At 42.0% G+C, this 26,210-nt stretch overlaps 1 protein-coding gene across 3 annotated transcripts in view; it reads left to right on the top strand.

Annotated features, from left to right (window-relative positions):
* The window catches only part of LOC124550174 (exocyst complex component 6B), a 174,152-nt gene that overhangs the window by 8,039 nt on the left and 139,903 nt on the right, over positions 1–26,210 (top strand). For 2 of the 3 annotated variants that reach the window (XM_047125294.1, XM_047125292.1), the window contains exon 2: positions 5,395–5,560. In XM_047125294.1, the coding sequence (XP_046981250.1) occupies positions 5,395–5,560 (166 nt within the window). Of the gene's footprint in view, positions 1–2,446; positions 2,664–5,394; positions 5,561–26,210 lie in introns of those variants that run through there. The other variant, XM_047125293.1, reaches the window with a different exon arrangement.

Raw genomic sequence — 26,210 nt, forward strand, 5'->3', positions numbered from 1 at the left:
CGGCATATTGAATTAGACCTCCAGGCACACACGCTGATTGCACGAGGTAATCCTTCCCAGCCCTTCTGCTAATTCCCTAAGTGGTGCCATTATTTGCTGTACGTTTGAACTGTCAGTGATTAATAGCTCTCTACACTTTTGTATATGCTTTCCCTATACACGGGACATAGCATGTTTTCTGACAGTTAAAGTCTGTCTCACTGGCTCAACTTCAATAGAAATAAGAATAACTTTCAGAGAGATTTATAGTTGCATACTTTGGTTCAGAAAGATGTCCACTGTTCAGCAATACACATTTTCAATAATATGCCAGCTGCCATAAAAAGTTTAACCAATAATAAAGTTCAGTTTGAGAAGAATCTAAAGGATTTATTGGTTCCTCCTACTCCATTGATGAATTCGTTCGTAAAACTGACAGATGTATATGTGTTATTGGTAATATCACATAATGTGAATATTGCGTACAATCTGGCTTCTGTACAAATTTTGTGCACTAACATGATTATTGTAAATAAGTGCAGTAAAATGTTTTTTGTTTTATTTATTTAGTTTTATAATTGATGATGCTTGGCTACAATAGCCTAAGAATTATCATACGCATCTAAGTGTACTGAACATTGACTGATTCCACATCCACAAGGGCAATTTCATTTGACACGTGTTGAAAGTATATTAGCAAATCTGTTCTTATTTTGTAAATATTTATTGTGTATTCTTCTTTTTGGCATCTACCACATCCCAGATGATGTCCTCACTATGGATCAACCAGAATGAAAAATAAATGTAATCTAATCCAGTGGAATACACCATCTCTCACTTGTTGCTTAGGGGGCATGGTGTCATACTATGTGGTCTTCCTGGTTCCAGTCTCTCCTGACAGGGCCCTTAGACCTACCACTGACACACAACTCACACTGGAGCAAACAAATAGTGAGAGATCCTTCATTCCTGTAGAGGATACTGGATTCACAGGAGAGAACGGTATCTGATGTACCCTTGATGTGTTTGATACATGTCACTTGGTACCTCTAACCCCCTCCCCTTTTCCCAACATACACATTCACAGCAGATTCCGATCACGTGACAGTTGCCAGACCAATTTCCAGGTGCTTGTGAACATCAGCTAACTCATCATGTGCCCCAGACAGTACTCACAGTGGGGTTTCATTGAGGCTAGTGCATTATTTTACAGAACAGTAAACTTAGCTAGCTGGAATGTCCCATATTCCGAGGATAAATGTCTTATTGCATATATAAATTTGACATAGCGGTAATTCCAAGAGAGACATAGATGTGTAAAAGAGAATGCAACTAGAAAGTGAAATGTGTTATGAATTGTGAAAGCTCTGATGGGAATGGTCAATCAATTCAGAGTCCAATATTAAGATGGAGATGCAAGCTCCTGCTCCCATTTACTTTAGGCCTGTTTTTGATCGAGCCCATCAGAACGAGTAGTAGCTATGACATGACTCATGTATCTTAATCTAATTCACCTAGTTTCTGGGAGACATCCACCTTTCTGTGTTGGCACGACAGTGAGGAAGCTACTCATGAAGAGGAACAGGGATAATAAAATATAACTTATGTCTTGAATGCAGTATCCTGCGCAAAACATTCTCTGCAACACTTGCTGACGTACAGTACTTATTTACTCAATCAGATCATACTATTGGTACACTGTTTTCTTATTCCACTGCCCTCAGTTTCCATCAGGACATTACACATAAGTGTGGTATTAATTTTAGACTTGTGTGCTGCTGGTGTTATCAGTTATGTTTTATTGCTATTCACACTATTAATAATCTATTAAATTTACTTGTAAATACAGTCAACCATAATCATTGCCATCTCAAATTACTCTGCAGAATGTATGTAGTTCTTGTCACATCCTGGCCTTAACATCTGTTAATCTCTTCTGTTATAGCCTTCTACCTATTTCCAAACCGTTGCTCAGACATAGAATCAACTGATAATTAATTAGGCATGAGACTACGTCTTTCATGTCATTATCTCACATGATTGAGGCATTCATACTGATAAACTGATTTTCTTGATTAAACATTGCTTGTCATAGAAGCAAAGAAAGCTGTAGCAGAGGTAGTAAATAAATTAACAGTCATGAAGGATCTTGATGTGAACTCACCATAGTTAAAGATCCTGATTTTAGATCTTCCAGCTCCTCTTATAAGACTGTGGGGCAGGAAGCCAATTAGATGGCTACATTACTAGTAGGAGAGACATTTCAAGTTTTCTGTCATTCGAACAGTCTCTGGCAAACATAAAATCACTTCACATAAATTGTGTGTTGACTGGTTGCAGCTGATATTTGTGTGGATGCAGTCAGAGATAAAGGGAAGCATTTCCACTGTACAGGAAGGAAGTGATACAACCTTATCGTAAACTCAGTGTCACAGTACAGTGCCTGCTTGTTTGTGCACAGTGAAGAGAAGATTGAACAAAATGAAATGTTTTGTCATAAATCTTAGCTTTACAGTTTTTAATTTGTGTGAAAAACAAACAGCTTGTATCTTACTGCTTGTGTCTTAATAGAATACATCTAGCATGTCAAGTAACACATATTTTGATGATGAACCAAATGTGACCTTCATTCGGAACAGCTTTGAAGAAAATTTTGAAAAATTTCCTTTTGGTGTGGAAGTACTGTAAGTTAAACATCTTTTACATTGATATCAATGAAGTAATGTGTAGCACTTTTTGAAAGAAGATGACATTGGGGGCAATGTTCTGGCACAGAAACTGATTACTAAGAACAATTTCTTTGGAGCTGACCAAATAATTTTGGTGCTTAATGCACATATTATCTAATCACAATGTTCTAATGTGTCATGAAGACCTAGTGTTTATTAGATTTTCATGAAATTCATTTAGGAAATATTTTGTTGTTTTAATAATAAAGTCTAAAGAAGAGGGTGGATGATGTGGATCCTTGTAGTCAAGCTTGGCAGTTGTGGACGTGAAAATAGGTCTTATGAAATTTATCCTACGGTGAGGCTCAGTGTGAATCTGTGTCCCCCCTCTCCATACTTAATCTTCATAAGATAGTTGATAAATATGCATGAGTTTCCTTTGCAACATGTTTGCGGTGGAAAATACCTTCTTGCTCTCAGGTTTCAATCCCAAAATCTCATCTGGATTGAGCTTGAGACAACTGTGAGTAGTTATGGTGACAATTTGCTGAAAATCTTCACTATCTCACAGATCTTCAATAAGAGGTATTCAAAATAATGTAGTGGGTTTACTTGAACATTTTATCAATTGAGATCTCCACTTTGTCATAGATTTTTTTTACACCAATAACACAGTTCATTGAACTGCTAGTAGGTCATACCTCATCATAGCAGACTCTTCAGGTTTTCTTCTCCTTCCTTCATTATTTTTCAATGCTAAATGAATAGTGTATTGACTCTTTTGATTTACTTTTCTCTGCTTCAACCAAGGTTCAAAAAATTATCAGCCCTGAAGTTCTGATAATCAGGTCAAACCAAAGTTCTGTCATCACAGAATATGCAAAAAATGAAGATGCCTTATTTGGGTGCAGTCTAATGTCAGTCACTTTCTTGGAACATGTACATCATATAGATGGCAATCATAATCTTTAATATATCAATTACAAGACATAAAGAGAGATAATAAAATAATATTCAGTCTTTGTGCAGATGAACTCAAAGACAGTTTGAAAATGCTGAATGAGGGAATGTTAACACACACTTTTTTTTTTTGGTCAAAATCTGAAGGACATGTGGTTTCCTTTGATGTGGTTTCGATCATTAGCTGTGACTAGGGGGAAAAAAAAAAAAAATAAAAATCTGTTGTGGTAGGTTTTTGTTTGCAGTTGTTGAAAAAATGATGCCAGATTGAGCATTCATACTGTTTGCATCATTTTTTAAAATTTTGTTCATGCTTACCTTACAGTCTCAGAGACAGAGAACATTATTATATATGTATTTATATTTATTTGTGTATTTTAGTAGTAGTTAACAGTAAGACAGTTAATCATATCATGGGAAAATTCATTGAATGAAACTAATATATTCTGAGATAGAATTGCTGACAAGTATTTACCTTCAGCAGGCTAAAGGGGTAGTATTGTCAATAGACATGTTTCACACTAGAGACAGTTGTTTCGTGTATGTCTTAGTGAACAAATATGATCCTTCTTCATTCTTTCCAGAATTGATTTTTATGATCCCATATTGTAAATGAGTTGTAATACACCATCAGTAATGAGTTCTGCAGCTCTTTTTAATAGCTATAAGCTGTTGACTTTGATGTCCTGAAAGAACAACAAAAATAATTCACAGATCATTAAAACTGAAGTTAAGAATATTTTTGGCAAAACACATTAAACACATTGTTGAAAAAAGTAAAACAGTGATGTATGTGTTGATAGATTTGCATGACAGGAAATACAATCAGACCTAGGTGGGAACTTGATAAGTAAAAAATTGTACCCACATCTGAAAAATTATCTCACTGAACTCAGTATTAGATGGTCACTGGCAATAACAGACTTAAGAATGTTTTCTCTGTAGGACAACATTATAAATAATCTAACTGTAAGAAAAAAGTTTTTTGAAATCTGTGTAAAGAAATTCTACTTCTTCCTCTTAGCATTCAAAGCACTTCACAGTACTGAGTAACAATATTTTCTGTCATTTATGTTGTTGTTCTAGACAATTTTTGTCTGTGCATTGTAGTAGATAATAATTTCTGTGTGAATACTCTGCAACTGTTGCCGTATGGACTATTTTATGGTTGGGTTTTGCGTAGATGCTGGTAATTTTATTACACAGGGCTAAACTGAAGTCCCGTCTTTGTAAACCCACTTTTTTATTATGAGTGTTAGTCAGCTTTATGTTGTTCATATGGAGCTCAGTTTATATCTTTCTTCTTCCTGTAAATATTAGTGTATTTTATATGTTCCTTTCCTCAGCTTATAATTTTGTACTTTACATTTGTCTGATGTAGATGGAAATATAGAGAATCATCTTGTTTGGTAAGAAGCTGTAGACAGTTTTCAATTATTAACATGTTATTTTATTTTTCATGTTGAGAAGAACTTTGGATGCACATTTGACAATTCTCTCTCCTTTTGTGTCTCATGTAGAATGTGCATTTTGAAAAAAAAACTGAGACTGTATTCCTCAAGTTATGTTACAGTACTGAATGTTTTCTCACTACATTGTTTTAAGTTATACTGAGTCAAATCCATTATCATCCAATTAATCTCTGTGCACCAGATATTAAAAGATAATTTGTACTACTGAAGTTGTGTTCCTCCAAAATACTGGAAAGGGATGAAAATCTACCTTCTGTGAATCAGAGCATACCTATAAGCCAGACAGTTTATTAATGGTTGCAATTATGTTTCAGGGCAATTTATGATGGAGATGAACATCAGAAATTTATGGAGCGCCTTGATGCTCGCATCAAGAATCATGACAAAGACATAGAACGAATGTGTAACTACCATTACCAGGGTTTCATTGATTCAATTCGTGAATTGTTACAAGTACGGTCACAAGCAAAGAAGCTACATGTAAGTCATTGAAATCATTTTCCTTAAATGAATTGAAAGGGAGTATTCATCACTATGAATAAAGTGAAAAAGTTCATCATAGTACAAAGAAATGACTATGCGAAAGAGATTTTTCTACCTTTGTCTGCCATGGGCTTAGATATTCATATTTGTCTAAATAATTTCAAAATATATACTCTCCATTTTTGACACTTGTTACACATTATAAGTTATTTATATATCAACATTTACTACAAAGAGCTTTTTATATTGTATATAATCTAAATGTAGTAATAATAGTATGAGAAGAAAATTTCCTGCTCACCATATGCAGTCTCAGGCAACTGAAAGCACACTGCGAGCAGCAGCACCATGGCATGATTGGAGTGGCGACTAGGTAGAGGTAAGGAGGAAGGGGGGGAGGGAAGGTATAATATAGTGGGGGTGGCGGACAGGGAAGTACTGCAGGTTAGACGTGTAGGCAGGGGAGAGGTGGGTGGGGGGAAGTAGCAGAAAAGGAGAGAAATAAAGAGACTGGGTGTGGTGGTGGAATGACTGCTATGTAGTGCTGGAATGGGAATGGGGAAGGGGCTGGATGGGTGAGGACAGTGACTAACGAAGGGGTTGAGACCAGGAGAGTTACGGGAATGTAGGATGTATTGCAGGAAAATTTTCCACCTGCTCAATTCAGAAAAGCTGATGATGGGAAGGATCCATATGGACAAGCTTGAAGCAGTCATTAAAATTAAGGATGTTGTGTGGGTCAGCGTGCTCAGCAACAGGATGGTCCACTTATTTCTTGGACACAGTTTGTCAGTGGCCATTCATGTGGAGAGACAGCTTGTTGGTTGTCATCCCCACATAGAATGCAGCACAGTGGCTGCAGCTTAGCTTGTAGACCACATGACTGGTTTCACAGGTAGCCCTGCCTTTGATGGGATAGATGATGTTGGTGACCAGACTGGAGTAGGTGAAGATGGGAGGATGTATGGGACAGGTCTTGCATCTAGGTCTATTACAGGGGTATGAGCCATGAGGTAAGGAACTGGGAGCAGGGGTTGTGTTAAGGATGGACGAGTATATTGTGTAGGTGCGGTGGATGGCAGAATATCACTGTGAGAGGGGTGGGAAGGATAGTGGGCAGGACATTTCTCATTTCTGGACATGACGAAAGGTAATCGAAACCTTGATGGAGGATGTAATTCAATTGCTCCAGTCCTGGGTGGTACTGAGATATGAAGGGAATGCTCCTCTATGGCCGGACGGTGGGACTTTGGGAGGTGGTGGGAGACTGAAAAGATAAGGCATGGGAGATTTGTTTTTGTACAAAGCTGGGAAGATAATTATGGTCAGTGAAGACTTCAGTGAGACCCCTGGTATATTTTGAAAGGGACTGCTTGTCACTGCAGATGCGATGATCACAGGTGTCTAGGCTGCACGAAAGGGCCTTCTTGGTATGGAACGGGTAGCAGCTGTCGAAGTGGAGGTATTTATTGCTGGTGGTTAGTAGGTTTGATGTGGACGGAAGTACTGATGTAGCCATCTGTGAGGTGGAGGTCAACATCTAGGAAGGTGGCTTGCTGGGTTGAGTAGGACCAGTTAAAGCAAATGGCGGAGAAGTTGAGATTCTGGAGGAGTGTGGATAGGGTGTCCTCACCTTTGATCCAGATAGCAAAGATGTCATCAATGAATCTGAATCAGGTGAGGGGTTTTTAGGAAGGTTGCCTCTAGATGGTCCATGAATAGGTTCCCCCTGTGAGTCTGGAGGTTAGAATAGGCCTGAGGTGTTCCTGCTTGTCGTAAGAGGTGATTAAAAGGAGTCTCACACATTTCGGCCTGTATGTGATGGTCCCCAGTAGGGTTTGACCTCCATTTTTCAAAATTTTCCTGAAGAGCAAGCCAATTGGGGAAAGTCGCCTTACATGGTGCATAGTGTCCATAATGTGCTGAGACATATCACATCCTTCGTCGGCATGGATCTGCACTTCTACTCATTCTCCAACAGTTGGGCGAGGTCACCCTCCTGGGTGCATATTTTTCCATCAACTGTGCAGTATCGGTTTCTACACTCACAATGATAATAGACTCGTTTGCTTGGTTGCACCTGATATCCAGCATGGTAGCCAGTCTGTTGCAGTGGGGCCACCATTTACCCTGTTGGTTGTAGCCCCCGGACCACACAGGGATCGGTCTGCTGATGCCTGCGCTGTTAACTCCCCACGTATGCCAAGGAGTAGATGCTCATCAACCTGGGGCATCGGGACTCCTGGCAATGGCCATCCTGCCAGGTGGCCTTTGCTGTGGCTGGGTGGCACCCATGGGGAGTGCCCTCATCGGAGTGGGTGGCATCAGGGCGGATGACGTGCAATAAAGTGTACCACATCATCACTTGCTGGTGATCAAACACCAGCAGTCTCTAAGTGTTCACGGGCTCAATTCAACATACTGAAGTATGACCCCAAATCATTCCCTTCCGTGGCCACACCATGGAAGGAACGTGAGACTAAGGATGGCAGTGGCTCTTATTTGCCCCGGTACCTTATATGTTCAAGAGCTGATGGGAATCTTTCATGATGATGAATCGTCGGTTTCTTGTTGAACATTTAGAGGATAAGTTTGGGGAGGTGGAGGGCTTGTCCAAAATGCGCTCTGGGTCAGTATTGATCAAAACAGCATCCTCTGCCCAGTCACGGGTGTTACTCGCTTGTGACAAGCTCGGGCATGTTTCCGTAACCTTCACGCCCATAAGAGCTTAAATATGGTCCAAGGTATTGTATTTCACAGGGACCTTCTTTTGCAGTCTGATGATGAGCTGCATGCCAATTTAGAGCGGCAAGGTGTCCATTTTGTCTGGTGCATCCACTGGGGTCTGAGGGATAATCAGGTTGCCACCAGTGCCTCCATCTTGGCCATCGGGGGTGATACATTACATGAGAAGGTCAAAGTGATGGACTACCGCTGTGATGTAAAGCCCTGAATCCCTCCCCCAATGCGGTACTTTAAATGCTGGAAGTTCAGCCAAATGTCTTCCCACTGTACTTCCAGTGTCACCTGTCGGGATTGTGGACGTCCTTCACGTCCCAATACTCCTTGCCCCGCCTCCCATTTGTGTCAACTGTGGAGAGATCCATTTGCCTTGCTCACCTGACTGCAGGATTCTCCAGAAGGAAAGGAAAATCGTGGAGGAGTACAAGACCCTGGACCGACTGACCTACACTGAGGCTAAGAGGAATTTCGAATGGCTACATCCTGTATGTATGACATTGTCTTACGCCGCCGATACAACAGTTCTAGCCCCATCAGCTCCGCCAACCCCAGTCACCTCTCAGACTCGGACGACTACACCTGCCACCTTGATTGTGGTGCGCACTTCCCTCCCTGTTGCTCCTGCACCACCTACTTCGGGAGCAAAACCCCCCTCCCACCCCCTCCCCAAACCCTCCAGGATATCAGTCCCCATTTCTGCACCAGAGAAGTGCAAGTCTTCTTCGGCTCCTCATGCTAGGAAGGGGCCCCTTGGGTCACTCCCTTCCCAGGTTTCTGCTAGTGCCTGAAGAGCCCAAAAGCAGCTGGTCATAGGGCTTCACGCTCATCCTCAGTCCCAGGCCCTGAGTCGGTGAGGTCCTCCCAGCCAGGGAAACCCAAGGATCAGTGAGAGGAATCCAAAAAGAAGATCCTCAAGACCAAAGGAATTGTGGTGGCACCTACACCACCATAACCTACAAACTCTGTGTCTGCAGATGAGGTGGAGATTCTGGTGTCCTCTGAGGACCTACATCTTGCCGAACGCTGTGGCACAATGGGTATAGAATGCTCAGGCAATAAGTCGGTGGCAGCAGGTGACCCTGAAGCATAAACTGCCTCATTGAATGTTCCATGCCTTCCCAGTCTCACGATGACATTATCCTCCAGTGGAATTGCGGCAGTTTTATCCACCACCTACTTGAGCTACAGCAACTGTTAAGTTGTACACCTGATTTCTGCATTGCCCTCCAGGAAACCTGGTTCCTGGCAATGCGGACCCCTACCCTCTGCAACTACAGGGTGTTACAAGAAGGTACGGCCGAACTTTCAGGAAGCATTCTTCACACACAAAGAAAGAAAATATGTTATGTGGACATGTGTCTGGAAACGCTTACTTTCCATGTTAGAGCTAGTTTTATTACTTCTCTTCAAATCACATTAATCATGGAATGGAAACACACAGCAACAGAACGTACCAGCGTGACTTCTAACACTTTGTTACACGAAATGTTCAAAATGTCCTCCGTTAGTGAGGATACATGCATCCACCCTCTGTCGCATGGAATCCCTGATGCGCTGATGCAGCCCTGGAGAATGGCGTTTTGTATCACAGCCGTCCACAATACGAGCACGAAGAGTCTCTAGTGCATTTGGTACTGGGGTTGCGTAGACAAGAGCTTTCAAATGCTCCCATAAATGAAAGTCAAGAGGGTTGTGGTCAGGAGAGTGTGGAGGCCATGGAATTGGTCCGCCTCTACCAATCCATTGGTCACCGAATCTGTTGTTGAGAAGTGTACGATCACTTCGACTGAAATGTGCAGGAGCTCCATCGTGCATGAACCACATGTTGTGTCGTACTTGTAAAGGCACATGTTCTAGCACCACAGGTAGAGTATCCCGTATGAAATCATGATAACATGCTCCATTGAGCGTAGGTGGAAGAACGTGGGGCCCAATAAAGACGTCACCAACAATGCCTGCCAAAACGTTCACAGAAAATCTGTGTTGATGACGTGATTGCACATTGCGTGTGGATTCTCGTCAGCCCACACTTGTTGATTGTGAAAATTTACAATTTGATCACGTTGGAATGAAGCCTCATCTGTAAAGAGAACAATTGCACTGAAATGGGGATTGACACATTGTTGGATGAACCATTCACAGAAGTGTACCCGTGGAGGCCAATCAGCTGCTGATAGTGCCTGCACACGCTGTACATGGTAGGGAAGCAACTGGTTCTCCCATAGCACTCTCCATACAGTGACGTGGTCAACGTTACCTTGTACAGCAGCAACTTCTCTGACGATGACATTAGGGTTATCGTCAACTGCACGAAGAATTGCCTCATCCATTGCAGGTGTTCTCATCATTCTAGGTCTTCCCCAGTTGCGAATCGTAGGCTGGAATGTTCCGTGCTCCATAAGACGCCGATCAATTGTTTCAAACGTCTTCCTGTCGGGACACCTTTGTTCTGGAAATCTGTCTCAATACAAACGTACCGCGCCACGGCTATTGCCCCATGCTAATCCATACATCAAATGAGCATCTGCCAACTCCGCATTTGTAAACATTGCACTGACTGCAAAACCCCGTTCATGATGAACACTAACCTGTTGATGCTACGTACTGATGTGCTTGATGCTAGTACTGTAGAGCAATGAGACGCATGTCAACACAAGCACCGAAGTCAACATTACCTTCCTTCAATTGGGCCAACTGGCGGTGAATCGAGGAAGTACAGTACATACTGACGAAACTAAAATGAGCTCTAACATGGAAATTAAGCGTTTCCGGACACATATCCACATAACATCTTTTCTTTATTTGTGTGTGAGGAATGTTTCCTGAAAGTTTGGCCGTACCTTTTTGTAACACCCTGTGTAAGGGATATTACAGGAACCGTAGCAGCTATAATCGAGTGTCAGGTGGAATTTGTGTTTATGTCCTAAACTTGGTCTGTAGTGAACCTGTGCCCCTTCAAACCCCTCTTCAAGCTGTGGCTGTCAGAATACGGACAACACAGGAAGTAACAGTCTGCAGTGTATATCTTTCTCTAGATGGTGTGTTACCGCTGGATGTATTAGCTGCACTGACTGATCAGTTCCCTGAACCTTTCCTACTTTTGGGAGATCTTAATGCCCATAACCCCTTGTGGGGTGACACCATGCTTACTGGCCGAGGCAGAGATGTTGAAACTTTACTGTCTCAGTTCGACCTCTGCCTCTTAAATACTGGGGCCGCCACACATTTCAGTGAGGCTCATGGTAGTTACTCAGCCATCGATTTATCAATTTGCAGCCCTGAACTTTTCCCATCCATCAACTGGAGAGCACGTGACGACCTGTGTGGTAGTGACCACTTCCCCATCTTCCTCTCACTGCCCCGGTGTCAGGCCAACGGACACCTGCAGGGAGCCATCCACAAGGTGCAGTCATGGGCTCTAGCCCACAGTTTCCAGTCACCTTCATCAGCTTAAGCGGAAGTGCTGGCAGCACCTCTATACCCTTCACTGCCTGAGCAACACCAACTGGGGTGCAGATCTCTTTCTGCTGCTGCAGCTCTGCAGAGCCCTTGTTCAATCCCACCTTGACTTGACTTATCTCAGATTATTATTATTATTATTATTATTATTATTATTATTATTATTATTATTTTTTTGCATGGTCCATTTTGCTCGAGTGCTTTACACATAGAAAAGAGCGATAAAAGTTCGTCTTTCTGAGGGCAAGTATTTTTAAATGGTTTTTGAATCTCGACTCTATGCGACTCCAGTGCGCATCATATTCTAAAAAGGCGTGTGTCTCAAAACTACTGCAGATAAACACTTGCAGTTTTAGGCATTGCAATCTGCAAGATTTTGTTGTCGATTTTGACTATGGTATTAATGATTTTCACCACTTTTGAACTGTTCAGGTGTCTCACAAATGTTGCTTATGTTCGAAATTCTGTTAAAAATGCTAGACGTAATATAATCCAGCGTTTTGTATGACATTTGGACATAAAATTTCATTAGCTTTTCAGTGCAACAACCCGCAAGTCTCTGTCTACATTAGTTTTTGAGATAGACACCTTTTTAGAATATGATGCGCACTGGAGTCATGTAGAGTCGAGATTCAAAAACCATTTAAAAATACTTGCCCTCAGAAAGACGAACTTTTATCTCTCTCTTCTATGTGTAAGGTATCAGAGCAAAATACTCAATACAAAAAAAAGAAATCAAAAATTTGTGAAGGGCATTGTGTTTACTCAACCCAGTGCACCACTGTGGCATTCACCTAGTGACAGGAGCGTTTTTGACGAGTCTGGTGACCAGCGTCCTGGTGGAGGCCAGAGTCCCTCCATTGCAGGTTAGGCGTACACAGCTGCTGACCAGTTACGTTGCACACGTTTGTAGATCTCCTGTGCGTCCGAATTATCATCTTCTTTTTCCACCCATGGCGGTTCATCTCCCGCATCGGCGGCCCAGGTCAGGGCTTCCAATTGCAGTTTGTGTCCATCCGCATACACATCCATGGTGTACACCGAGGCCGCAGATTCATCTGGACATTTGGCATGACCCTAAGGACTCAGTTACTCCTGCCGCTCTCCGCTGTCACTTCCTCTCATTCTTGACATGTTGCGGGGCTCTGAAGTGCTTTACACTGATGGCTCGATGCCTGATGGTCATGTTGGCTTCGCCTACGTCCACAGAGGCCATTTTGAACAGCAATCCTTGCCCGATGGCTGCAGTTTATTCACTGCAGAGCTGGTGGCCATCTCTCGTGCAGTTCAGTATATCCGTTCATGCCCCAGGGAATCTTCTTCTGTGTACAGACTCCTTGAGCAGCCTTCAAGCTATCAACCAGTGCTACCCTTGCCATCCTTTGGTAGCGTCCATCCAGAAGTCCATCTATGCCCTGGACCGGTCCCATCGGTCAGTGTGTTTGTGTGGACCCCAGGACATGTCGGCCTTCCAGGCAACAAACTTGCCGACAGGCTGGCCAAACAGGCTACGCGGAAACCGCTTCTGGAGATGGGCGTCTCTGAACCTGACCTGTGTTCTGACTTATGCCTAGGGTTTTTCGGCTTTGGGAGACGGTATGGCATAACAGTACGCACAACAAACTGCATGTCATTAAGGAGATTACGAGTGTGTGGAAGTCTTCCTTGGGGGCCTCTCACAGGGAATCAGTTGTCCTCTGCCGGCTCTGCATTGGCCTACGCTTGTGCAACCCACTGTTACCTCCTGCGCCTTGCAGATCCGCCTGAGTGTCGATGCAGTGCCCGGTTGACAGTGGCTCATATTCTAGTGCACTGCCCCACTTTGACCCTCAGTGCCGAAATCTCGGGTTACTGGACTCGTTGCCACTAATTTTATCTGACAACGCCTCATCGGCTGATTTAGTTTTACATTTTATTCGTGAGGGTGGGTTTTATCATTTGGTCTAAGTTTTAGCGCATGTCCTTTGTCCCTCTTGTGTCCCCTGCCCTAGTGCTTCTAGGGTGGAGGTTTTAATGTGTTGCAGTGTGTCTGGCTTCTCCTTTTTTATTCTCATGGTCAGCCAGCCATGGTAATCTGCTTTGTTGTTTTAATCTCTTCATCCCGTTTCTGTGGTTTTCTTGTCCCCTTTTGTCCATTTGCATGTTTGTTGCCCTTCACTGTTCTTGTGATTTTTGCTTTCATTCCGTTTTGAGTTGTCAGTCACATTTGTTTTCTCCTCACACTTGTGGCATTGTTTTATTCAGAACAAGGGATTGATGACCTCATAGTTTGGTCTCTTTCCCCCTCTTTTAATCCAACCAACCAACAAAAGCAAAAGCAAAATATTTCTGTTTTACAATAGAAATCATTGTTATGGACTAGGGATGACCCCTTCACTCATTTTAAAAGTTGAAAAGGATTATACCAAGGAAACATGACACTGCACAGTACGCAATAAACATGCTGTGGCTATTGCAAACAATGTATTCATTAGATAATGCTAACAGCTGCCTGAAACAAGATAATGTTGGACAATGTCATCAGACTTCACCAATATTCACTGCTGTTGGCATCACCAGTTTGAAGAGCTTCATTGAAAACAAATAAAATAACATAAATGTGAAATAAATATTAACACACCAAATGGAACTTCATTCCAAATACTCTTAAATCTCATAAGTAGTTATGTGTTATTTAGATTGTATGTATTCTTTAACATTTCTCATTTACTAAATTATATCCGCTTCAGTAATTAAGAGTGACCGAAGGAAAAGAAGTATTCTTAAGAAAATGCATACATTAGAAACATGTGGTTGAGGTTTTGATCAGTAATTGTGTTTAAGAGCTGAAGCAGCATTAGATGATCACCAACACTGACACCTTGAGTTGCTTTCAGGTGATACAGTTCAGTTATACACTGTGCAATAAAATATCACTTTTTTGAAACCATGTAATTGTCTCCCATTGATACGTATAAGTTTGATATTTGCATCATAGGTGCATACGACCTTCCTCTGTAATGGTGCAAAAGCATGGTGCCCTGTGATGTCACCCTCGGATTCAGCGATGCTTCGATCAGCAAGGCATCGACACATGGTAAAAAAGATCACAGCTCAGAAGTTCATGTGATGTGTAAGGTGGGTTGATGATGTTACATTGGCTCCAAATTTCGCCAAAATTCTGCCCAAAGCCAACATGAATGTGTTCAAGAATGGGAAGATTATCACACTCCCTCCTATCTACATTTCACTCCTTCTTTTGATGCCACTGTTATGGAGATGAGAACCATGATACCCAGCATTGAAATCATGCCATTTTCTAATGGGTGGGCAAGAAGAACATTTCAGACATGCTGTTGCCCAGTATCGACACGAATAGCTCTCATGAGATGGCCTTAAAGATCGTCAGTGGAAACACACCTTCCTGTGGGGCGTTGAGTCCCTCACATTTCACTGTCTAAAATGACTGTTTGCAGTGCAATGAGCAGCAGCATGACACTCCTGACAACATTTGACACTGCTGACACCCCCTGGACAATTCAAATGTACTTTAAGGACATCATGGGGCTATAGCCTCAGTGAATGTGATCAGATTGCTTTTGAATGTAGTGTGACTGCAGGTTTTGCTCTGGTGCACAGGGTCGAACAACTAGGGACCATTCAAAACCATTCGACATAATCTGAATGTGATCTGAAGCAGCATAGAGTGTTTATGCTTTTTCAGCCCACACGTTTAATGCCCTACTGGGGTGTTATCATGGAAAGGTTCAACATTGACATTAGCATGAATAAAATGGTAAAGAGTCACTCTAAGACCCATCCCCTCTCTCCCCAGTTTGGCAATACCTGTGGTGCTACCCATGCACCTTCTTTGAGCATTTTAAAAATGAGACTTTGACACCCATTCAGCTGAGTGGTGCCTCCTGGCTCTCAACGCCACCTAAGGGGTGTCAAACGGGTTGTTGCCCACAGACACTAGAGAGCCACAAGGCACCACTCAGTTGATTGTGTGTAGATTCCTCTAACACTCACATTTTTAACATGCTTGAGAAAAATGCATGAGTGGCACTGAGAGCATTGCTGAATGAGGGGTAGGGTGTCTTAAGGAACACTCTGCCATTTTATCCATGCACATGTCAATGTTGCTCCCCTCCTTGATCATGCCACAGGCAGCCTAAAAAGCATAAACATCCTTTGCTGCTTCAGATCACATTCAGATTTTGTCAAATGGTTTTGAATGGTCCCAAGTGGTTCGACCCTGTACACCAGAGCTAAAATTGCAGTCATACTACACTCTAAAGGAATCAGGTAACATTCAGCAGGGTTGCAGTCCTGTGATGTCGTTAGAGCAGAGTTGAATCATCTAGGGAGGGGAGGGGAGGGGGTGTTAGCAGTGTCAATTGTCGAGAACATTGTTCTGTTGCTCATTGCCCTACAAGCTGTCATTTTGGACTGAAAAGTGAGGGAATCAATGCCGCAAGAGAAAGGGTGGTTTCATCGATGCCCTCGGCTTTTTGTGTTGATTCTGAGTTGTGGTGTTTTTGAAATGTTTTCCTTGGCTACACAGAAGAAAACCATGTGATTTCAAAAGAAGGGGTGAAATATGGCTAAGAGGGGAGGGGGTGATAATCTTCCCATCATGTGACACGTCCACAATGGCACTGGGCAGTGTTGTACTGAAATTTGCTACCGATGTGGCATCATTAACCCACTTTACATCTCACAAAAACTTCTGAGCTGTGGCCTTTTTTTGCGTGCGTCAATACCTAGTTGCATGCAGTCCAGCCGAGCTTAAGGGTGACATCGCAGGGCATCGTGCTTTTCACCATTAAGGAAAAAGGTTTCAAGCACCTTTGATCCAAATTTTGAACCTATGCAACACGATGAGGGACAGTTACAGGGTTTCAAGAAAGTGATACATTTTTCTCCAGTGGAAAGTCCAGAAAGGAATAATAATAATGTGCAAAGGATAGGCTGCTATTCACCAGAAAGAGGTGGTGCTGAGTTGCAAATCAGCACAATGAAAAAGAATGCTAGATATATTTCAGCTTTTGAACAAAGTCGTTCAGAAGTAGGAAAAACACACACACACACACACACACACACACACACACACACACGGTCACTGTCTCCAGGCACCAAGGCCCAACTGAATCTGCATCTGATATGAGCAGCAGTTTAGCTGGGATAGATAGTGGGGATACACAGTTGGGGTAAGGAAGATGCAAAGGGCAGCATGGGGGAGGGATTGTGGGGTAGGAGTCATTCATGTGAGGCATTCCATATCGCGGCATCGTGTTCAAAAACTGGGTGATAGTGCTTGCCGGATCCATGGTATTTGATAGGCCACATGTCACCCCCATGTCATAATAAATGGTGTGCATGTCAGGGAGCTCAGTCATTGTGACTGGGTATGGGTTTGCTGCTCCCAGGTTTCCTGAGCTGGGGTTTGGTAAGTGCCACCAGTCCTCTGTAACCATAAACTCTGGGCATGCTTCATCAACCACTGTGAGATGTGGTGACGGAAAATTGTGTGTTATGGAATGGGGCTTAACTGCCTGGATCCCGAGGATGATGCAAACCTGTGAGAAAAAAATAAAATAAATAAATAAATTAATTAATTAATTAATTTGCTACACCTAAGCTGTAAAAGGCTTACCTAGGCAAGTGGATCTTTGTGTGAATGGATGAATGATTCCCTAGCATTTCATGGGACCAAAATGTCTCACAACAACAACAAACTTGAAACTCTCACTGTGGATGGTTTTCCCCGCCCACTCCATAAAGAGATCTCGGTTGGACAGGCCAATTGATACATCTATTTCTGATGAATCACAGTAACAGAACAATGGTGATGCATCATAATGTCATCATTATTATCAAGAGGAAAGCGGACACATTCAAGATGATAACCCCGTTCAATAGCCAAGAGAATTTGGAGGAATCTGCTGTTGCCCGTAAGTCTATTAAAAGGTCACAGAATGGTACCCTGCTAATAGAGACAATGACATTCAGTCAAGTGCATAACTTACTGCACAGCACAAAACTTGAAAAATATTGTGTAGCAGTTGAAATGCATAACACCCTCAATTACAGCAGAGGGAACATACCAAGTAGTGACCTTATGTATCTAGACCCCAATGAATTTTTGGCAGAATGACAAAGCAAAAGTATAATTAATGTGAGAAACATGTTGAAACAAGTGGGTAGTGAATCAGAAAAAACATCTGTTTTCATATTCACCTCTACTTCATCTGCAATACATAAAGGCTGGATGGATTCATGCATCTTTGAGCCTGTCCGTATGTCTTCAGTCTGATGCACTGCTTTCAGTACCAGAGATTTGGACACCCTGTTCCTGCATTCAAAGGGAAGTCAACCTGTGGAGGATGTGGATGAAGATGCTCATGATCCAGACTGACTGTGGACCCAACAATCTTATGTTAACTACTCCAATGCAGATGCATTGTAGGCAAAGGAATGTACTGTCTGTGTACAGCAACAGAAGATTCATGAACTTCAGGACATCAAATGGTTACCAAACTTGGAGGGGGGGGGGGGGGAATAAAAAAAAAATTAAAAAAAAATCTTCAAGGCTATGCAGCATTGAACATTCACAATCTTTTTATCTACCATCTTGAAGCAATAAGTTTGTAAGTCTGATGCCTCAATGCAGACACCAGTGTAGGTGCTAGAACATCTATGTTCATACAGCAGTGGTCAAGTCTGATGCTTTGAGGCAAAGTGCCAGTGCAAATGCTAGCACATCCATCTGTGATTGTAGATGCATCTTGAGGTGCTGCTACACTTATTCACTTGGCTGACCACAAGCATTGGATACAAAGGGAAAGCAAATGACTACCTGCCCAAAAATGAAGTCTTGTCATGAGACATTGACATCTGCGTTTTAACCACACTCCTCACAGGAAGAGAAACCATTGAACTGGAAGACCAGACCAGACTATGTCAACACTTTAAACATAGTGCTTCACTAACATTTGACGGGGAAGAATGTGTGATGGATCTGGAAATACATTTAGACGATCTACCGAGTCCATCTACTCCTACTCCCAACATTTTTAACTCCCATCCTAGGCTACAGAATTTGGCAAGAGTTGAACACAATGGTTAAAATGACTCCCATCCTTCTGTGGAATGCGAACAGCTCTAGGACACATTCAGATGAACTAAAACTGCTAGCATAAGAAAAGCTTATATGTGTATGTTTTCAGAGAATGCTGTTAAAAGCCATGGGTAATCCTTTGTTACTATTATGTGGTCTTCACAGCAAGGATAACCTGTGTGAACAATGAACCAAGCAAAGGGTGGTATAGCTGTGTTCATGAATAGAACATGTCACTACTTTCACATTCCCTCATCACTGAGCTACAAGGGGCTGCAGTAGCAGTATATATGCCATCTTGCCTTATAGTATGTTCTGTCAACATACCACGACAGGAACCCCTTTACAGCATGGCACTAATCTCATGCAAAATTTCCCCACCCATTCATGTTACTTGGTGACATCAGTACATACCATGTGCCCCAGGGCCCTTTTAGCCCAAAGGTCTGGTAATTGAGAGGCTGCTAGTGGTAGAGGACATCTGCATATTTAATATTGGGGAAATGACATACTGCTGCACAGGCACTGGGTCATTCTCCATTATAAATCTCTACCTACTTTCTTCTGCTCTCACAAATGCTGTTACATGGGAAGTGGCCAATGATTACACTTGTGATCACTTTCCTGTCTTGCTTCATATATATATGATTGCAATGCTTTAACAGAGATCACCTAAGTGGATGTTGGCCTGAGTGAACTGGCTGAACATAGACAGAGACTGTAAAGTTTAGTGCATCAGTGCGTGACCTGTCAAGATGATAATATCCCCTACCATGTCAGTGCACCTTTTGGCACTTCACCTGTCTAAAGATTTGAACATGCTCGCATAGACACTGTTCGATCAATACCACCATATGAAGGAAACATCTACTGTCTAAACTGCCATGGACCACTTCACCTTTTGGTTGGAAGTTTTTCCTCTGGTTGACACCACTGTTGAAACTGTTGCAAACACCTTCTTAAATGGATGGATCACACATTTTAGAGTACCTCTGTGTATCACCACTGACCAAAGCAGGCTATCTACAAAATTCTTATTAATTTGTTTTGAGTCAGAGCATATGTACTGGCGTTGCACTTTATAAATACCTTTGGAAACAGAAAATTATTCTTTCCGAATGATATGAAGCAATTATTTGCAACAAAATGGTGACTTTGAAATACAATGTAAAGGGATCATTCACTCACATTGTGATATATTCCCAATAAGTGTATGCTCGAATCCAAGAAGTTAAATGAGTTTTGTAATGCTAAAAAAAGTCATGTTGGCTTGATAATAATTTCTGTGCCTGTACTCTACAACTATTCATAGCATGATAACTATAGCATGGTAACTATAAAGGTAACAGGGTTTCATCTAGGTCTCTCTCTTCCAAAATTGGTGGAGTTGCTGCACAACCACTATGAATATGTGGAGAAAAATGCTGTCCTTGCAGCCACCTGTGTGCTGTCTGTAAAGTTTTCATTTTGTGCTTACTGTGTGCATATCATCTCATAAGATAAGGGCATAGTGACTAATGCAGCTAAAAAGTAATTTATTATTTCTTTTATAAGATGGCTGCCAGTCCTCAATGGTAACCATTTTTCACATTACTAAAGTATTATGTGCAAAATTCAAACTAGTCTTTTTCTGCCTTCCAGCTTCAGTACTGATTGTGCACATTATTGTGCTATAGGCAGGCTTGGATGGTCTGACGTGATCAATTGGTGGAGGGGGGAGATAATTTTGCATAATGGGGGATGTGATTTAACTGGTGAAATACTGAGAAAAGTGCCTAATTTTTTGTCTCAAATTAGGAGGGTCATTTAATAAGTAATGCCCCACATTTATTTTTCTCAGAACATATTTATTGTTAAGAGTCAGAATTTTTCTTTGTAGTCTCCATCACATTCTATGGCCATACACCAACATTGTGGAAGAACATGTATTCCCTGCTGGTAAAAGTCTTGTCCTGTAGGCATAGCCATATTTTCACTGCATGACTAACACTCTCATCATCTTCAAAGTGTGTTTCCCGTAGAGAATCTTTAAGTGCCCCAAAGAGATGGAAGTCCGAGGGCACCAGGTCTGGACTGTAGGGTGGATGAGGCAATGACATCCAACCCAATGTGGCGATGTGTTCCCTGGTTCTTAGACTTGTGTGGATGTCCATTATCATGTTGGAGCAAGATTTCTGCTGGATTCTTGTCCAACCGAACATGTCGGAAATGGTTCTTGAGTTTATTCAGAGTCTTCACATATGCCTATGAATTGATGGTTGACCCTCTTGGCATCACATCCACGAGAATGACGCCATCACAATCCCAGAAGATTGTCACCTTGACTTTTCCAGCAGAGGGGGTTGTCTTGAATTTCTTCTTTTGTGGTGAATGAGGATGATGCCACTCCATGGACTGCCTTTTTATTTGTGGTGCAAAGTGGTGCAACCAGCTTTTGTCCTGTGTAACAATCCATGACAGAAAGGCCTCTCCATTGGTTTCAAAATTCTCCAGCAATTCAGATGAAATGGCCGTTCTTTGAATCTTGTGGTCTGCTGTGAGCATTAATTGAACGAATCGTGAGCACCTCCTTGAATATCCGAGAGTCTCGATCATTGAAGACCCACTTCCAACGCTGACAACTGTAGAGCTAACTGTTGAGTTGTGATGCACCAATTGGCACAAATAATGGCATCCGCACGGTTCAACATGTCTGGAGCAGTGGCTGTGACAGGTCATCCCAAGCATGACTGATCTGTTTCTGCATTACCTGAGGCTATAACTTTCTTTACCCATCGCCCTACTGTAATCCTATCAACTGCAGCATCGCCATATATTGCACACACACATTAATGGATGTTCATCATCGTTTCTTTTTCTGCATACAAGAATTTAATAAAAGGATGCTGCTTGTAACGTGAGTCATATGTAGATGCCATTTTGATGCTGTACTACTGGTCTGCCATCTGTCAGAATGGTTTGAAACTTCACCAGCATCCAGAACAATCATCAAGTGTAAAGCACTAACAAGGACATTTGTCTGTGTATATTAATGGCTTTTTAAAAATTTGTGGGGCATTACTTACTGAAACAACCCTTGTACTTTTGACCCATTAAAGACAAATATGAGGGCCATCCAGAAAGTAAAGAATTTTTTGCCATACCAAGATATTCTTTAATAATAATTCAGAGACTGAATATACATGTTTTGGCACATACTTCGTCTATTTTTCCACATTGTCACCTGTGACATTAAGGCACTAGTTGTACTTGGCATATGACCTCTTCGAACAATATGTTTGCTTGGCAATTCAACCAGGTCATGACAGCATCCTCCAGCTCTTCATCATTTGTGAAGCATTTACCTGGAAGGAGTCCTTCAGTTTTGGAAAGGAGAAAAAGTCTGACGGTGCCATGTTGGGAGTGTAGGGAGATCACTTGAACATGTCCCACCAGAATTTATCATGCAGTAAGTCTTTCTCTGCCAAGCAGTATGCAGACTTGCATTATTGTGCAACAGAACAATTCCATGTGAAAGCTTGTCTCCTTGGTAGTTATGGATGGTGTGATGAAGACTTTCGAGGGTAGCAGAATATGCATCACTATTGAGTGTTGTGTTGCAGGTCATAAAATAGGCAAGTAAGACCACTTCACTTTTGCAGAATACAGAAGCCATCAGCTTCTGAGATGATACAATCTGTTTGAACTTGCGTGGCTTCTGTAATGACTGAGAATGACGCCACTCCATATACTGCAGTGTATGTGGTGAACAGTCAGGCTGAGTGGATTATTGAGAGATTAAAGGATTTTTCAAAAGTTTTGTTTCAGTTCATTTATGTTCATGTGGCCCTGGTACTGTATCTTATGGGGGAACAGTGGTTAGGACTGGGCTGGTGCAGCACTGGATGTTTGTAGATATGCTCCTACCCACTCTCGGTTCACGTGGCTAGCATTCCTGTAGTGGCTACCGCTGAACAGGGGATGCTATTGCAAAGATACTGCTGTCAGAGGGACACATTGAGGTGCCCCAATCAGAGGTCTAAACATGGTACCAAGGGGTTCCAGTGCAGGCTGGTGAGTGTGCACCTGTACCAAGGGGTCACTGTCTTGTTTACCAGCTCTTCTCTCAACCAGACATGTTTCCTTGTTTCTCTTCTTGGGCATCATCCTCTCAGTCTGGCTGCAGCAGCATCTTGTTGAAGCAGATCACATCATCTTTGTATCATCTAGCAGTAAGATTTGGAGCCAATAAACTAGTAGTAACAGCAAGTTGCCTGGTTATAGATTTTTCTTGAGAATTTCCCTGACAGACCCAGATGTGCCTACATCCCACCTCATCCTAACTTAGCTGTACCTGCATGGTTGCTTCATTGTGGAAATGTTAAGAAGAACCTATGATCCATCTGGTCAATGAATGTGTTGCCATCCTTTTGCAACACTTCAAGATCATTAATGCAGCACCCGTTCTTCTTGTTTTCAGGCCATCCTTTGCATGTGTGGCACCCACGATGCACAGATTTTGTGGTACCCTAAGTGCACAATTGAATGAGACACTTTGTGACATTGTTCACATGTCTCTAATTGTGAATCAGGGTTTCTCTCAAATGATGGGATCCACCTTCTGTTTCAGCACATCTGTGATGATGATGATGATGATGATGATGGAGGGTTGCCCTGATCTCTCTTTGTTGTGATAAACTGTTCTCCCATTCTGAACCATTTCTCCCATTGTGAACCATTATAGCTTGGAAATTGGCTTCATTCATTACACTTTAGTCATAAATGGTAACAAGTCTGGTGAATGTCACAGGGCCTAACATTTGCCCCCTGCTGAAAATGAATAACATATCACATATCAAAGTTGATGGGATTCACCATTAGCACAGCCACAGTCACAACTATCTCTGCACTTACAACGCGATGAGATCTAACTTACAACCACATGCGGCAGCTGATCGCGTCACACTGAACATCAGAAGCCAATGATTGGACAGTATGCAGAAGTGTTCTTTGCAATTTGGATGGCACTCATAACAGTCTATTTTCAAGCTGCTGTGGTACAGGCACCGTTGTGCTGTGTCGACCCTGTTGGAGGGTGGGGGAGCAGGTTGCCAGGTCAACTGTTCCAGTTGCCTCACTATGATCGTGTAGGTTCACTACCAGGGAGCAGGAGCAAATTCAGCAGTGCTCATATTGCAGCCAGACTTACTTACTGATCTTGTGTAAAGTGCAGTGGTGTTCCAAATCCAAGTCCAGTAGACAGGGTGAATGTTGAACCCAAAGTCCTTAGTAATGGTACAGTGTATAAACAGCTCACTGTGGCTTGGGAGCAGTGTGTTCTTGCTGGACAGCCAGCTCAGATGGCAGTACTTTGCAGCCACTTGGTGAGTAGGTTGTGCTAACAACCTGCCCATCAGCAGCTTCTGGAGAAGGTGATGTCATCTGCTAAATGAACTCAGACTTCCAACATTTGGCTGGCAGTGTCTGATGACAGCAGTCACTAAGCGGGTCTGCGCCTGGTAGGGCCCTAGTTCGACCTTTGATGTAATTGGTGCCATATTGGGTACCATGCAGCAAACAATCACACTGAATTGTTTTGACTGAACTTGATCTCTATACCAGTGGGCGGCGACTGATTGATGATGCTTCTGCAGACCACACAGCGGTAGCCCACTGTACTGCAGCTGCTGACCTGACGATTTTTTATGGCTGACTAGGTGCTTTTTATGTGTGTTGTGGCTCAGCGTGTCTCACATAGTTACCCTCTCATATTGTGAAAGTGGTGTGTCAGATTTTGGTAATGAAGCAGGTTACCAAATGGGTGGTAGTACTGCAACAAACTGAGGCCAGATGAGGTGGCATAATGTTGAAACAGCTGCATGCAGCAATCTGCAGCAGTTAGTTATGTGGTCATTAGCAGGGGCTAATGAAACAAATAGCAATGTGCTCTCAGAACTTCATTAATAGCTGAGATGCATCCATTAACTTTGTTTTCTTTTATGGAACTATAATGTTTGTTGCCATCACAGTAGCTGATCTTGATGTGACAAATTCATTCCTTAGTCCCTGTTCATCCTAGGTGAAAACAGATTTTAAATGTCTTCAATGCGACAAAAGTAATTTGAGATGAAAAAGTTAAGTGTCTCACCATGTATGAACAGTTATGATGTATTTCTGTTTATTCCAAACAACCATGAATTAAGCTGAGCACAATAAATATTAGTGACAGTATCTCTTGTTCTCTGATTCACTCGATTTAGAATAATATAGGGTTGAATGCTACCAATTATTACTGTAAATACTTCCCCTTATCAATATTTTTCAAAATGTTACAATGCAAACGAGTACATCTGCTCATGAAGAAAGTTAAACCAGGGATTGTTTCAAACACAACTGGCCAAGCAATAAGCACACTGTTTACAATTGAATGCCTTGTGACAAGCTTTGCCATACTATCATTCAAAATTCCACTATTAATGTAGTTTGATTTTACTTTATAATGTGAAGCAGGGGAAGGGAGCTAGAAATGTACATGTGTATCTCACTGTACCTCACCATTCCTTAAGAAAATGTATGTGGGTTCAGCAGAATTTGACCTACACTGTAAATTTACAAAACAGTATCTTTAAAATTGAAAACCTTGATTAGTTAGTATACCGTGTCCTGTTGAACCAAAACAACTACAATTAAATACAGTATGATACAAGTTATGAGATGTGTGATCTAAAAGTAATGGGAGTTTTTGTTTTTCATAAAGAATCTTTATTTATTCATCAACATCAATTTTGTCCCCTTCAAAGCAATCCCTCCTCAGATGTAAAGCACTTGTGCCAGTGCTTTTTCCAGTCTTGGAAGCACTTCAGGAGCTTACTTTTCATTATAGTGTTCATCTCCTTCACCAATTCTGTTTTTGTCTCATCAGTGCTGGCAAAGTGACATTTTTCGTGGTTCTCTTCAGCTTCAGGAATATAAAGAAGTCACAGGGCACCATACCTAGCAAGTATGTGTCTGAGGCAACATAATGGTTTTGTTTTTTGCCAAACAATCACGAATGAGCAGTGAGGTGTGAGTGGGAGTATTATTGTGATGCAATTTTCACAAGTGGTTTTGCCATAGTTGTGGTCATTTTCTTCATATTGTTTCAAGCAAACTGTGCATAACTTGCAGGTAGTATTCCATATTGACTGTTGACCATTAGGCGGGAACTCACAATATACTATCCCATTGTAATCGAAGAAAACAGCGGGAAGAACCTTCACATGTATTCAAACTTGTCAAATTTTTTTCAGTCATGACTCTTCAGGCATTTTCCATTGAGACTATTGGGCCTTGATTTTGAAGCCATGCCAGTATACTCACGTTTCA

Source organism: Schistocerca americana, chromosome 1 (genome assembly GCF_021461395.2).
Source record: "Schistocerca americana isolate TAMUIC-IGC-003095 chromosome 1, iqSchAmer2.1, whole genome shotgun sequence".
Taxonomy (NCBI): Eukaryota; Metazoa; Arthropoda; class Insecta; order Orthoptera; family Acrididae; genus Schistocerca; species Schistocerca americana.